This window comes from Mustelus asterias, unplaced genomic scaffold (assembly GCF_964213995.1).
Source record: "Mustelus asterias unplaced genomic scaffold, sMusAst1.hap1.1 HAP1_SCAFFOLD_840, whole genome shotgun sequence".
NCBI classification, from domain to species: Eukaryota; Metazoa; Chordata; class Chondrichthyes; order Carcharhiniformes; family Triakidae; genus Mustelus; species Mustelus asterias.
Genome location: NW_027590786.1, coordinates 30,746 through 47,099, shown reverse-complemented (window position 1 = coordinate 47,099; position 16,354 = coordinate 30,746). Strand labels below are relative to the sequence as shown.

At 45.2% G+C, this 16,354-nt stretch overlaps 1 protein-coding gene and 1 pseudogene across 1 annotated transcript; both read right to left on the bottom strand.

The window, feature by feature from the left end:
- Positions 1-143: 143 nt before the first annotated feature.
- On the bottom strand, positions 144-639 carry LOC144487519 (small ribosomal subunit protein uS17 pseudogene; annotated as a pseudogene).
- Positions 640-5,117: 4,478 nt separating this feature from the next.
- Positions 5,118-11,008, bottom strand: LOC144487518 (uncharacterized). The gene is made up of 3 exons (XM_078205603.1): positions 10,972-11,008; positions 9,563-9,667; positions 5,118-6,342 (listed from the first exon to the last, which is right to left on the bottom strand). The coding sequence occupies exon 3, from the start codon at positions 5,989-5,991 to the stop codon at positions 5,233-5,235; it is 759 nt and encodes a 252-aa protein (XP_078061729.1). The 5' UTR covers positions 5,992-6,342; positions 9,563-9,667; positions 10,972-11,008; the 3' UTR covers positions 5,118-5,232.
- Between the last annotated feature and the right edge of the window lie 5,346 nt (positions 11,009-16,354).

The window sequence follows — 16,354 nt, the reverse complement described above, 5'->3', positions numbered from 1 at the left end:
TGGTCCTCCAACCAATCAGAGTGAATGGGGGCGGGGCTGAGCCCGGGTCTCCCTCATTGGCTGAAACTGCATCATTGTGAAAGCTGTTTTTGTTTTGTCTGTTCACAAAGGATTTTTTGCGGCTGATTTTCTTTACATCATATTCAAAATTTCTGGAACTGTTTCTTGGCTCCTGCAGCTTTAGTGACTTTGAGGACATTGAAACGCACAGTCTTACTGAGGGGCCGGCACTCCCCCACAGTCACACTGTCCCCATTCTGTACATCCCTGAAGCAGGGCGATAGGTGAACAGACATGTTCTTGTGTCGTTTCTCAAAGCGGTTGTACTTCCTGATGTAGTGCAGGTAGTCTCTGCGAATAACAATGGTCCGCTGCATCTTCATCTTAGTCACAACACCTGTCAGGATCCGGCCCCGGATTGACACATTGCCTGTGAATGGACACTTCTTGTCAATGGAGGTCCCATCAATGGCCTCGCGTGGAGTCTTGAAACCCAGGCCTACGTTACGATAGTAGCGGGGAAGCTTTTCCTTGCTGCCTTTGCCCACAAGTACCCTCTTCTTGTTCTGGAAGATGGTGGGCTGCTTTTGGTAAGCTCTCTCAGTCTGGTTGTCCGCCATCTCGCGCCTCAATCCGGGGAAGAGAAACTCCAGGAGAAAACTGGACCTTTCTGTTTGTGGCTTCAAACAGATGGAGCCCTGTGGGTGCGGAGCAAACAGATGGAGCCCTGTGGGTGCGGAGCAAACAGATGGAGCCCTGTGGGTGCGGAGCAAACAGATGGAGCCCTGTGGGTGCGGAGCAAACAGATGGAGCCCTGTGGGTTCGGAGCAAACACATCAACATTTGTCACTGAGATAAAGACAGTAAATGTTGGAAAATCTCAGCAGGACTGAGCATCTGTGGAGAGAGAATAGAGTAAGAAATCTCACACCACCAGGTTAAAGTCCAACAGGTTTATTTGGTAGCAAACGCCACTAGCTTTCGGAGCGCTGCTCCTTCATCAGGTGACTATAAAGGAATATCAGTTAAATATCAGTGACTACAAAGGAACAACTTGGTGGGAAGTTAAAAAGCAGGACCCCGAGGGTAGTAATCTCAGGATTGCTACCTGTGCCACGTGCCAGTGAGGGTAAGAGTAGGATGCTCAGGCGGATGAACACGTGGCTGAGGAACTGGTGTAGGGGGCAGGGTTTCAGATTTCTAGATCATTGGAACCTCTTCTGGGGCAGGTGGGACCGGTACAAGAGAGACGTTACACCTGAACTACAAGGGGACCAATATACTTGCAGGAAGGTTTGCTAGTGTTATTGGGAAGGGTTTAAACTAGATTTGCAGGGGGATGGGAACCAGAGTGCCAGAGCAGATAGTGGAGCGGGGGTGAAAATAAATGATGTTAATAGTTCATGCAAAATCACAAATAGAAGGGCTGTGTGTGGAGTTGGAATGTTATGGTGAGGTTGTATAAGACATTGGTGAGGCCGAATTTAGAGTATTTTGTGCAGTTTTGGTCACCTAATTACAGGAGGGATATTAATAAGGTTGAAAGAGTGCAGAGAAGGTTTACAAGGATGTTGCCGGGACTTGAGAAACTGAGTTATAGAGAAAGGTTAGGACTTTATTCCCTGGAGCGTAGAAGAATGAGGGGAGATTTGATAGAGGTGTGTAAAATTATGATGGGTATAGATAGAATGAATGCAAGCAGGCTTTTTCCACTGAGGCTAGGGGAGAAAATAACTAGAGGACATGGGTTAAGGGTGAGGGGGGAAAAGTTTAAAGGGAATATTAGCGGGGGGCTTCTTCACACAGAGAGTGATGGGAGTTTGGAATGAGCTGCCAGATGAGGTGATGAATGCGGGCTCACTTTTAACATTTAAGAAAAACTTGGACAGGTACATGGATGAGAGGGGTGTGGAGGGATATGGTCCAGGTGCAGGTCAGTGGGACTAGACAGAAAAATGGCTCAGAACAGCCAAGAAGGGCCAAATGGCCTGTTCCTGTGCTGTAATGTTCTGTGGTTCTAACTGATCTTAAAGCCAATCTTTTTCATTCTGTGGGGAGGGGGCGCGCTGAATCAGTTTTAATGGGGTTTTATATTTGTTTATACAATGTGGGCATTGCTGGCTCGACCAGCATCAATTGCCCACCCCAAATTATTCTTGAGAAGGTGATTGGGGTTGCCTTCTTGAACTGCAGATTTGAAGTTACTGTCAGATCAGCCGTGATCTAATTAAATGGGTCAAGGGGCTGAATGATCTACTCTCCTATATTTATAAGTTTGCCGCAGTCGAAGATGCTGTTAGAAAGGGATTTCCAGGATTTTTGATCAGCAACAGTGAAAGGACAGCAACATGATTCCAAGTCAGGATTGTTTATGTCTTGGGTGCCATTGTTTTTTGGGAAAGGGTCTGTTCCTCTGCTGTACTGTTCTTCGTTCTTTGATAACGTCAGTTGTCCATGTTGCCAATTGTCTGCTGCCCTTGTCTCTCGGTGGTAGAGTTTGTAGGATTGGAAGGTAAAGGTCGCAGTGTTGGAAGGTGCTGTTGAAAGTTAAATTATATTAATTTCTTCAGACTAAAAAGTGGAACTCAGGTGAAGATTTGGTGGGGAGATCTAGATCAGAGAGGCAGTATTTCAGAGTTTATCACTGTGATAGCAGCAATCCCATTGCTATCTGTTGGCAAGACTGATGGAAATATTTAAAATGGAGACCATTGGAGGATGAGGTACAATGGAATTTGTGAACTATCTGAGGATAATGGTGAGGGGAAAGGAAGGGATCAGGAAAGCAGCTGACACTTCATATTGTTCCAGGAGAAATGGGGTCAGGTTGTGTAGATGTCAGGTTTTACGCAGCACTCAGTCAGTCTGGATGGAAAATCTCTGAATCACTCAAATCACTCAGTTGGAAACTCAGAGACCTGTCATTGCTCGGAGGAAGGTTGTGTTGCAGCTGATGAGAAGCAGCTTCACTCAGATACCCACATCCTCATGCACAAAAACTAACACACGCACCCATCCTCCCACCCACCCACCCACCCACCCACCCACATGATGTACCAACTGACTCAAGAGCAGCTTCTTCCCTGCTATCCGACTTTTGAATGGACCAACGTATATTAAATTGATCTTATTCTACACCCTCGCTATGACTGTAACACTATATTCTACACCCTCTTTTTTCCTTTTCCCCGATGTACTTTAGAATGTATGTTTTGTCTGTATAGCGCACAAGAAACAATACCTTTCACTGTATCCCAATACATGTGAACAATAGTAAATCAAATCAAATCAAAAACTCTCACATGAAACAGAGCCTGTCCCATTGGGTGGACAACACCAGCTAACCTGACTAAAACTGAGGATAAAGTATTGGTGTCTGTAAGGGCTGAAACAATACCCTTGACTCTTGTTGATCTGTGGCACCAAGTTCAAGACTCCTTCATGAATCATTCTCTTGGCCTCTAGCCTGTCAACCCCCCATGAGAATCTTATAGGTTTCAGAAAGTTCACTGCTCATTCTTCTAAACCTAATGATTAGAGGTGCAACCTTTCCTCAAAAGACAATGAGTTGGATTCTCCGGCCGCGCTCACCCCAAAACTGGACAATCCTGCCCGAGGTCAATGGGCCTTTGTGGTCCCGCCCCTCTGCCCGCGACGATACCTGTGGTGGGCGGGATGGGAGAATTCTCACCGACACCTTACAATCTTTCCTCAAAAGACAACACTTTCATCTGAGGAATGGACCTTCTCTGAACTCATTCCAATGAAAGCATGTCATTCCATCAGTAGGGAGACCAGAACCGTACACAGTATTCCAGCTGCTCTCTCAGCAATGTCCTGTGTAGGTGCAGCAAGTTCCCTTTTTCAAACTCCACCCCCTTGCAGTAAAGTCCAACACTCCATTTGCCTTCTTCTTTACTTGCTGTACCTTCATCCTATTTTTTCACGATTCATGTACAAGGTAACCCAGGTTCCTCTCTACGGCAGTATTCTTCAGTTTCTGTATATTTAAACAATATTTTGCTTCTCTATTCTTCCTGCCAAAGTGGAAAAGCTCCCACTTTCCCGCACTATACTCCATCTGCCATTTTTCTGTCCATTCAGGTAACTTATCTGTGTCCCTTACAGATTTTTTGTAATAACCTCACAACTTGCTTTTCTACCTATCTTTGTATCATCAAATCTGGCTTCATCCAAGTCATTGATCAAGGTGGCTGTTTTTCTCTCTCTCAGTTGTGGGTGATATTTGTCCCTATTCTCCTGGAAACTGAATGAATCTTGTTCCAAACTGGGTTCAATATCAGACATTTCAGGGAGTCAGGAATCATTCGCCCCTGAACCTACACTGGTAAAACCCCAGGCAGTTCCTCAGTAAGGGTTTTTCTGGTTCCTCACCATATATTAGTCAGGATACTGAAACCCAGCTTTTTTACAGTCCACTCCTGGAGGCCCCACTCCCTGAGCCGACAACATTCAGCAGTGTCAGTGCTGAAGTTTCACAGTGGGAGTGATTCCCAGAGTAACTGTCAATCAGATCGCCATTGATGTCCAGGTTTGTGTATTTTTAGTTATCCTGATGTCTAACACACACACATCAATAAAACAGGGAATTCCTGCAAACAAACTGCAGCTTCTTCTCTATCTGGAGATCCAATGTTTGTTGAATAATTGTCCCAGCGGTTAACAGGCTCCTGTGAACTCATCCAACTCGTATTTTAATACTGACTTTAACAAATATATTTTAAATAGGTTTATTTTAAATGAGTTAAAACCAGCCTTAAAATGGTATATATAGTATAACAACCATAGTACTTTTCAGACTGGAAACTTTAACCTGCTGTTTCACTTTCATTTAGGAGCAGATCCCAGTTTTACACCAGTCTCTGATTCATGTATCCAGCATTCACCGTCATTCTAAAAGCAGAAGTTGCTGCAAAATCTCAGTAAGTCTGACAGTATCTGTAAAGACAGGAACAATTAATGTTTCCAGTTGAATGTGACTCTTCTTCAGTGTCAAAACATTAGCTCTGTTTCTCTCTCCAGAGATGCTGTCAGACCTGCTGAATTTTTACAGCACTTCTTGTTTTTATTTAAGAGTTCAGGACGCAGACAAGACAATCCACAATACAAATCTTACAACTGGGCCAGGGTTTATTAACATCAGCAGAAACAGACACCAATGAAAATGGTTGGGACCTCGATGTGATTAACAGCAAAATTCAGTCCTTGCAGTCACTCGTGAACATGATGGTGTTTCAGCAGGTGAGGTGACTGAGTGAATCCCTTCCCACACACGGAGCAGGTGAATGGCCTGTCCCCAGTGTGAATTCGCTGGTGCTTTACCAGGTTGGATGATTGACTGAATCCCTTGCCACAATCAGAGCAGGTGAATGGTCTCTCCCCGGTGTGAACTCGCTGGTGCCTCCGCAGGCTGGATGAACAAGTGAATCCCTCCCCACACTGAGGGCAGCTGAATGGCGTCTCCCCAGTGTGAACTCGCTGGTGTTTCCGCAGGTTGGATAACTGAGTGAATCCCTTCCCACAATGAGAGCAGCTGAATGGCCTCTCCCCAGTGTGAACTCGCTGGTGTGTCTGCAGGTGGGATGAACAAGTGAATCCCTTCCCACACTGAGGACATGTAAATGGTCTCTCTGCCGTGTGAACTCGCTGGTGCCTCCGCAGGTGGGATGAACAAGTGAATCCCTTCCCACACTGAGAGCAGGTGAACAGCCTCTCCCCAGTGTGAACTCGCTGGTGTGTCAGCAGGCTGCATAAATGACTGAATCCCTCCCCACACTGAGAGCAGATGAATGGTCTCTGCCCAGTGTGAACTCGCTGGTGTGACTGCAGGCTGAATGACTGAGTGAATCCCTCCCCACACTGAGAGCAGGTGAATGGTCTCTCCCCAGTGTGGCTGCGCCGATGAGCTTCCAGCTGAGATGGGGATCTGTATCTCTTCCCACAGTCCACACATTTCCATGGTTTCTCCATGGTGCAGGTGTCCTTGCCTCTCTCTTGGGTGGACAATCAGTTCAAGCCTCGTCCACACTCACATCATGAGTACAGTCTCTCCCTGCTGTGAATGGTGTGATATTTATTCAGGCTGTGTAACTGGTTAAAGCTCTTTAGTCCGTGCACTGGAACACTCTCACTCGAGTGTGGCAGTGTGTTGGTGCTTTTCCAGTCACACTGACATTTCAAATCTTTTCAAATCGACAAACTGGACAATAATTTCTCCTTCCAGATTCAAAGGCCGATGATATTCAGCTCCCAAGGAATATGACTCTGTCAGATCTAGACGTGATGTTTGAGATTTCGGCCTGTGATTCCTCTTTCAATATCCTGGAAAATGAGTTTACAAAAGTCATCACAGTCAGTATAGGATAGAAATTCAGAACAGACAATTCCAGTTTCTATGGAACATTCTTTCCTATATCAGTCCCAAAAAGCTGTAAGTCTCCATCCCACACACTCTCCCTCCATTCTCACTCTGCTGTATCTAATATTCACCCTCCCAATTCGCCTGAAGGTGCTGATTGAGGCTGATTGACAGATCCATGCTCACTGCTCCCTGTCCTGGACACAGAGACCATAACAAATAGGAGCTGCAGTCGGCCACTTGGCCCATCGAGCCTTTTAAACTATTCAATGAGATAATTCGTTCATCTACCTCAGCATCATTCTCCCCACACTAAACCCATATCCCTTGATAGCTTCAATATCTAGAAACCAATCAATCTCTCTCTTGAAAATAGTTGATGACTGAGGTTTCACTGTCCTCAGGGGTTGAGAATTCCAAATCTTCACCAGATCCTTGAGTGAAGAAATCCCCCCACATCTTAGCTTTTGCTCCATCTTCTTGTCTGTTCCCCATAACTCTTGACACCCTTGTCAGTCAAGGATCTGTCTAACTGGAATATATTCAATGATCCTCAGCCTCCACTGGTCCCTGTGGAAGAGAAATCCAAAAGACTAACAACCCTCTGAGGGAAGAGATGTCTGGAAATATATAACGTAGCTACAGTTCCATATTACAAGATATTCAGATCCCAAGGAATATGACTGTCTGGACGTAACGGTTGAGATTTTTGCCTGTGATTCCTTGTTCAAAATCCTGTGAAATGAGTTTGCAAAAGTCATCACAGTCAGTATAGGATAGAAATTCAGAGCAGACAATTCTAGTTTCTGTGGAACATTCTTTCCTATTTCATTCCCTAAAAGTTGTAAATCTCCATCCATATCTATGGATTCTATTTAAAAATGAAAGATGGGCACTTGAAGGAAATAAACTTTCAGGAGAATGGGGATATCGAGTGGGGATGGGACTGGAATGTTATACAGAGAGTCAGCATGGACTCGAGTTACCGAATGGATTCCTTCTGTGCTGTAATGACTTCATGACTGGAAATGTATAACATCGCTACAGTATTATATTACAATGCAAGAAATAATAATAAATATATTTTATTACAGGAACATAAATAATTTATCTAATCTGGGTACCATATAATAACACTAGACATATCTCTGTCCGAGATTAATTTACTGTCCCCTTAAATGTCAGCCATCGCCTGCCCTTTAATTGTGAACATGAGGAAAGAGACCATCCTTTTAGACAGAAAGAAGATTAACATTTCAGGGTGGGCAGAATGAATTACAGGGAATAAAAATGTATCAGATTTTGTTGGTCAATATAAGCTCAGAAGTGGAAGGGAAATGATCTCCAGTGGAAGAGAAACAATTCCTGAACATTGTAAGACTAAGCTGGTAAATCAGCAGTGAAGAGAGTTGTAAAGTGGTAAAAACCTCATCAAGACATAGCTTGCGGAAATAGTAGTTAAAACACACCCATTATTAGAGGCAGAGGAAGGTAGACAATGGCAGAGAGCTGATCAGGGAGGGCAGAGGTGAAACAGAGAAATGGATGGCCGTTTAAAAATTCATACAAAGCATGGTTAGCAAGTTTGCAGACGATGCTAAATTAGGAGGTATCGCTGATAGTGAAGAAGGTTATCAAAAATTACAGGGGGATCTTGATCAGTTGATCGGTTAGGGAAGTGGGCCGCTGATTGGCAAATGGATTTCAGTGCAGATAATACAGAGTACAGAGGCACAACCTCAGGCTAAAGGGACAATCCTTTAAAACAGAGATAAGGAGGAATTTCTTCAGCCAGAGAGTGGTGAATTTGTGGAACTCTTTGCCGCAGAAGGCTGTGGAGGCCGGGTCATTGACTGTCTTTAAGACAGAGATATATAGGTTCTTGATTAATAAGGGGATCTGGGGTCATGGGAAAAAGGCAGGAGAATGGGGATGAGGAAAATATCAGCCATGATTGAATGGCGGAGCAGACTCGATGGGACAAGTGGCCTAATTCTGCTCCTATGTCTTATGGTCTTAAGTGTGAGTGTTGCATTTTGGAAAGTCAAACCAGGGTAGGACTTGTACAGTGAATGGTAAGGCCCTGGGGAGTGTTGAGGAACAGAGGAACCCAGGAGTACAAGTACATAGTTTGTTGAAAGTGGCGTCACAGGTAGACAGAGTGGTGAAGAAGGCATTTAGCACACTGGCCTTCATCAGTCAGGGCACTGAGTATAGGAGTTGGGACATTATGTTATAGTTGTATGAGTTGTTGGTGAGGCTGCACTTGGAGTATTGTGTACAGTTTTTGTAACCCTGTAATAGGAAAGACATTCATAAACTGGAAAAAGTGCAAAGAAGATTTATGAGGATGTTGCCGGGACTAATGGGCCTGAGTGATCGCGAGAGGTTGGACAGGCGAGGGTTGTATTCCTTCAAACGTAGGAGAATGTGGGGTGACTATATTGAGGTGTATTAAATCATGAGGGGCATAGATAGGATGAACCCACATTGTCTTTTTGCCAGGGTAGGGGAATTGAAAACTGGAGGGCATAGGTTTAAGATGAGAGGGGAAAGATTAAAAGGGACCTGAGGGGCAACGTCTTCATGCAGAGGGTGGTGTGTACATGGAATGAGCTGCCAGAGAAAGTGGTTGAGACAGGTTTAAACAGCAGGTTTAAACATTTAAAAAGCATTTAGATAAGTACATGAATTGGAAAGGGTTAGAGGGATATGAGCCAAACATGGGCAATTGGAACTAGCTGGGAGGGCACCATGGTTGGCATGGATCAGTTGGGCTCAAGGGCCTGTTTCCGTGCTGTATTGCTCTATGACTCTATGTGCTGGCTGTGTCAGCATCTATTGCCCATATCTCATTGCCCTTGAACTGAGTGGCTTGCATTGCCGGGGGATGTGGTAATTTCCTTCTTTAAAGGACATTATTAAATCGGATGGATTTTTACGACAATTGTCATCAATGGACTTCTAATTCTAGATTTTTACTGAATTCAAATTTCAACATTTGCCACTGTGGGATTCGAACCCAGGGTTCACAGTGCATTGCCCTGGATCCCTGTATTACTAATCCAATGACACTATCACTGCACCATTGCCTGCCCATCCATGGTAAAGGAGTCATAATAGCCCGAGATCCATGGAATCAGAGCATGCTCTGAATTTAAATTAATGCTCACTCACACTCACCCCAAAACAATTTCACTGTTTTCACATTTTAAAATCTACTGCAGCTGAAAAGATCTCAGAGAGATTGGTGTCCGGGAAAAATGTTGCAATCTTCAGATCATGTCCCTGTAAATGAGGAAAGTTATCGGTGTAATTCAAGGTTAGAAATTCAGGACAGACAAACATTTCTTTTGGTCTGAGTTTGCTGTGAGTAAATCTTTCCCTTCTAACCCCCTGTAAAAGGAGTTTCCAAAATCCATCAGCATCTGTCCAGGACAGAAATTCAAAACATTCACTCCTCCTTTAACCTGGCACAGAATTACTTTAGCTGGGACAAAATTGCAGTGGAGGCAGTTCAGAGAAGATCCAGTTGGTTGATTCCTGAAATGAGGTGCTTTATCTTTCAGGTTGAGCAGCTTGGGCCTCTCCTCTTTGGAGTTTTGAAGACTGAGAAGTAATCTTAATGAAACATCTGGGAATTTAAGGGCGGCACGGTGGTTAGCACTGCTGCCTCACAGCGCCAGGGTCCCAGGTTCAATTCTGGCCTTGGGTCACTGTCTGGATGGAGTTTGCACATTCTCCCCATGTCTGCATGGGTTTCCTCCGGGTGCTCTGGTTTCCTCTCACCGTCCAAAGATGTGCGGGTTAGGTGGATTGGCCATGCTAAATTGACCCTAGTGTCAGGGGGATGAGCAGGGTAAATGCATGGGGTTGTGGGGATGGGGCCTGGGTGGGATTGTGGTCTGTACAGACTCGATGGGCCGAATGGCCTCCTTCTGCACTGTAGGGATTCTATGATTCATATGATATAAGGTGCTTGACAAGGTCGATGCTGAGAGGACGTTTCCTCGGGTGTGGGAATCAAGTAAAAATAAAGGATCTCAAAGTTAAGATGAAGAGAGATCTTTTCTCTCAGCGGGTTGTTGATCTTTGGAACTCTGTTTTCACCAGTGAGGATTGGAGGCAGGTCATTGAATATATTCAAAGCTGAGGTTTTGATCCACAAGAAAGTCAAGGGTATGGACGGGGTGGGGGAGCAAAGTAGACATGATCTTATTGAATGATGCAGCAGGCTCGATGGGCCGAATGACGGGCTCCTGTTCCGAATTCTTATTCCGATGGTCTTGGATAGCTGCGCATGCGCCCTGCTACCTATTGTCCCTCTGAAGACAGAGGTTCTGAACCAGCCCCTGAAACCACGCCCATTGTGACCCGTCACCGACAGCAGCGCATGCGCCCTCCGTCTCCGCTGAAACAAGATGGCGGCCGATAACCGGGGCCTGTTCCCGGGATAAAAGCCTGGGAGCTGTAAACCCGGGACCTGCAGGGTCCTATTCGGGCCTTGCAGCCTACAGCGGGTGTTGGTGAAGCCAGAGCTCCCTCCCTACCCCGACTCCCGGCTCATTTCTCCCACAGCCCAACCGACTCACCCGCAGAAAAATGTGCCAACTCCCGCACTCGCAGGACTCCGAGCAAAGTGACACTGCGCACGCTCCAGATATAGCACTGCGCCTGCGCAATGGGCTCCTGTGGAATGAATAGGACACTTTCATACCCGCAGGGGCACCTGGGAATTAACGGCGTCATTGTCAAAGACAATAATAGAAAATTATCTTGTGCAATTAAGATCAATTAATTTTTAAAAATGCATTCCTCGGAAGTTGTGCGCTGCCATTCTCTATTTCTAAAATTGATTTAAACCAGTGTTCTCCTGTGGGAATACCCCGAGTTTTAAAAAACTTTTCCCACTGGTTTCCTCCCCTCTCTTTGCCCTCCTGAAGGTGCTCACACTGGTTGGGTAAATCCCACAGAGACAGGTTTCTTTCACTTTCTTTCTCCTGATGCTGAATATTCTGTTTTATGGAATGATACATCACAGATGGAAACCATTTGGCTCATCCTGCCCAGTCGGGCTGTCTTAAGATCTATCCAATTAATCCACAAACATGCTGGCAGAGTGAGAACAATCTATCTATACTGCAGCAATATAGGAGATGAATAGAAAATGTTTTCCAATTGCATACCTCTCAGACACACTCACCCCTGGAAAGATAAACTGGCCTGTGTACTAAGCAGATATTAAGGTTCCACTTAAAATTAAAACAGAAGGTGCTGGAAAAATGCAGCAGTCACCGGGGCTGAGTTGATGGTCAAAATGATGATGCTGAGCTGCCGTTGGAAAATAACCAGCAATTCAACAAGCCACTCAAAATATTGAATCAAACAAAATTGATCAAAGATTGAGCCGAAGTATTCTGTTTTCCAACATGATGCTATGATTTTTGTGATGGTTTTAATGTTCTCACAATTACCTGGTGGAGTCCGGGTTTATTTTATACTCATTCCCACCCATCGCTGTCCATGAAGCACATTACCCCCACTCTGATTCCCCATCCCATCAGAGACAACTCAGTCACTGACTGGAAATTAGGGCTTTTAATGAGAGCTCTGACAACCGAGAATGCACCGTCGGCAGAATCAACGCTGGCTAACAAACCCCAGACAGTGAACATTATCCCCCCCCAGACCCGAATATAAAACAGTGAACATTATCCCCCCCAGACCTGAATATAAAACAGTGAACATTATCCCTCAGACCCGAATATAAAACAGTGAACGTTATCTCCCCAGACCCAAATATAAAACAGTGAACATTATCCCCCCCAGACCTGAATATAAAACAGTGAACATTATCCCCCCAGACCCGAATATAAAACAGTGAACATTATCCCCCCCCCAGACCCGAATATAAAACAGTGAACATTATCCCCCCAGACCCGAATATAAAACAGTGAACATTATCCCCCAGACCCGAATACAAAACAGTGAACATTATCCCCCAGACCCGAATATAAAAGAGTGAACATTATCTCCCATTGTGATGTGGAGCATGCGCAGTGTCATTGCTGGCCTTGGCGCTTGTTTGTCCCGGAGAAGCGGAGTCAGCGTTTGGCGGTGGCTGGGAGGATTTGGAAACACTTTGTGGATCCGCAAACCCTTCAGAATCATTGTCAGCTCCCTGGTTTGCAGCTGCGGGGCTTCTCCCTCCCTCCCTCCCGGGAACAGGCCCAGGTTAACGGCCCCATCCTGGCTCAGCCACTGGAGGATGGTTCACATCAGAGGATGGGGGAGGGGGACAATAAATAAGAGGTTACACTTTGGCCTCAAATCAATGAGGACTCTGATCTCTGGGAAGGAAGGAAACCCTGGGAGGTGGGCGGGGAGGATTCACAAACACCCGCTGGAGGCCCCAACACCCCCAGTAAAAAGCTGCAGCTCCCAGGTTTGCAGCTTTTTCCCGGGAGGGAGTTGGGGAAGTTTTGTGGAGACAATTCCCGGCTGGTTCAGTTAGCGGTTCCTGAAGCTCAGAAACCCTGAGTTAGAATCCTGAACCCACACTGGGTGGTAGTTTTATGAAATACTTTTTATTTATTAATCATTAAAATATTAATTTGTTTTGTAAAATCATTTTATAGCATTTGTGAAAATGCCCATTGAAATAGCAATTCTCCCAAAGTATCTCATAGAATCCCTACAGTGCTGAAGGAGGTTATTCGGCCCATCGAGTCTGCACCGACAACAATCCCACCTAAGCCCTATTCCCATAACCCCACATATGTAACCTGCTAATCCCTCGAACCTACTCATCCCAGGACACTAAGGGGCAATTTAGCATAGCCAATGCACCTAACTGGCATACCTTTGGACGATGGGAGGAAACCGGAGCGTCTGGAGTAAACCCACGCAGACATGGGGAGAACGGGCAGACTCCACACAGACAGTGACCCAAGTTGGGAATCGAACCCAGGTCCCTGAAGCTGTGAGGCAGCAGTGCTAACCACTGTGCTGCCTACATTGCTGATGAGAATTTTAATTTACTGATTTAGGAATTAATTCTTGGGAATAGTCATTCTGAAAATGACCATTAAAATGTGTTTTAATTTACCCCATAATGCCAGATTTCAGTTTGCATTTCAAAATTGAATTGAGAATGTCTGGGAGCAAATGGTAAAATGAGGTTTGAGACACCAGCTGCAATTATTTTCTGTGACTGATGATACCTTTGTGCCTGTGCAGGAGGTAATTCCCCTGCTGTTGTGGCACAAATAAAATGGAGCCTTTCCCAGGAACAGGCCCATGTTAATGGTCACTGTGGTGTTTCATTGGTGAGCAGAGCACATGTGCCCATTGTGGTAACAACAGAGTCAGTGGGGTTGCACGTCCCCTGACTTGGAAGTAAAATAATTGACTCCTTGATTGTACTCTCAATCTGCACATGGCCTGCAGGACTGAATCCAGCTGGAGGGAGAGGGAGCTGGGCTCAGAGTGGAGATGGGGCAATGATTTTGATTTCAGCTCAGGGACAAGAGAGAGTGTGTGGGATGGGGATTACAGCTCAAGATAAATGAGACAGAGAAATGTTTCGTGGAAACTGAAATTGTCTGTTCTGAAGCAGTTTTTTAAAACTCTTTGTGCAGGGAACTAGAAGAGGAAGAGTCACAGACAGGAAACTCAAACTAAACTTCACATCAAAGTCTGACAGAGCCATTCGATTCATCATGACCTAAATATGATTGCTTTTGACAGTGGAGGGATAAATCGTTCCCTGTTTTGTCAGTGGGAGAAAATTTCAAAATTCAATGTGACAGAAAAAGAACTGAGACACACACATACACCCAAGTGAGAGTGCTCCAGTGAACTGACTGTGGATAGAGCTTTAGCCAGTTACATAGCCTGAAAAACATCACACCATGGTCTGTATGTGGATGAGGCTTCAACTAATCATCCAACCTAGAGAGACAGAAGGACACCAGCACCATGGACAAACCGTGGAAATGTGAGGATTGTGGTAAAGGATTCAATTATCCATCCCGGTAGGAAACCCATCGACACGGTCACATTGGGGCTGGGAAAATGGAGAAACCATGGAAATGTGATTATTGTGATAAAGGATTCAATTATCCATACTTGCTGTAAAACCATAGACACAGTCACACTGGAGAGAGTCCATTCATCTGTTCTGTGTGTGGGAAAGGATTCACTATCTCATCCCACCTGCTGTTACACCAGCAAATTCACACTGAGGAGAGGCCATTCAGCTGCTCCGCCTGTGGAAAGGGGTTCTCATGTTCATCCAACCTCAATGCACATCAGCGAGTTCACACTGGGGAGAGATTGTTCACCTGCTCCTTGTGTGGGAAGGATTTTGCTGGGCCATCCAGTCTTTGGACACAACAGCGAATTCAAACAGGATATATATAATATATATAAATGATTTGGAGGAAATGTAACTGGATTGATAGGTAAGTTTGCGGACGACACAAAGGTTGGTAGATTTGCGGATAGCGATGAGGACCATCAGAGGATACAGCAGGATATAGACCAGTTGGAGATTTGGGTGGAGAGATGGCAGATGGAGTTTAATCCGGACAAATGTGAGGTAATGCATTTTGGAAGGTCTAATACAGATAGGAAATATACAGTAAATGGCAGAACCTTTAACAATATTGATAGGCAAAGGACCTGGGTGTACAGGTACACAGATTACTGAAAGTGGCAATGCAGGTGGAGAAGGTCGTCAAGAAGGTATACGGCATGCTTGCCTTCATCAGCTGGGGCATTGAGTTTAAAAATTGGCAAGTCATGTTGCAGCTTTATAGAACCTTAGTTAGGCCGCACGTGGAATATAGTGTTCAATTCTGGTCGCCACACTACCAGAAGGATGTGGAGGCTTTGGAGAGAGTCCAGAAAAGATTTACCAGGATGTTGCCTGGTATGGAGGGCATTAGCTATGAGGAGAGGTTGGGAAACTTGGTTTGTTCTCACTTGAGCGACGGAGGTTGAGGGGAGACCTGATAGAAGTCTACAAGATTATGAGAGGCATGGAAAGAGTGGATAGTCAGAAGCTTTTTCCCAGGGTGGAAGAGTCAATTACTGGGGGGAATAGGTTTAAGGTGCGAGGGGTAAAGTTTAAAAGAGATGTACGAGGCAGATGTTTTACACAGAGAGTGGTGGGTGCCTGGTATTCATTGCCAGGGGAGGTAGTGGAAGCAGATACGGTCTTGACTTTTAAGCGGCGTCTTGACAAGTACATGAATGAGATGGGAATAGAGGGATATGGTCCCTGGAAGGGTAGTGGGTTTTAGTTAAGTCGGGCAGTATGGTCGGTGCAGCCTTGGAGGGCCGAAGGGCATGTTCCTGTGCTGTAATTTTCTTTGTTCTTAGTACACAGGCCAATTTATCTTTCTAGAGGTGAGTGTGTCTGAGAGGTATGCAACTGGAAAACATTTTCCATTCACCTCCTGCATTGCTGCAGTATAAATAGATGTTGTTCTCACTCTGCCAGCAGGGCTGTGGGATTAATTGGACAGATCTTAAAGACAGCCCGACTGGGCAGGATGAGCCAAATGGTTTCCATCTGTGATGTATCGTTCCATAAAACAGAATATTCAGCATCAGGAGAAAGAAAGTGAAAGAAACCTGTCTCTGTGGGATTTACCCAGCCAGTATGAGCACCTTCAGGAGAGAAGAGAGAGAGGGAAACCAGTGGGAAAAGTTTTAAAAACTCGGGGTATTCCCACAGGAGAGCACTGGTTTAAATCAATTTCAGAAATAGAGAATGGCAGCGCACAAATTCCGAGGAATGCATTTTTAAAAATTAATTGATCTTAATTGCACAAGATAATTTTCTATTATTGTCTTTGATTGACAATGACGCCGTTAATTCCCAGGTGCCCCTGCGGGTGTGAACGTGTCCTATTCATTCCACAGGAGCCTATTGCGCAGGCGCGGTGCTATATCTGGAGCGTGCGC

What these genes read in the sequence shown, in the direction of transcription:
- LOC144487518 (XM_078205603.1), bottom strand. Translation starts at nt 5,991, where the DNA reads ATGGAGAAACCATGGAAATGTGTGGACTGTGGGAAGAGATACAGATCC.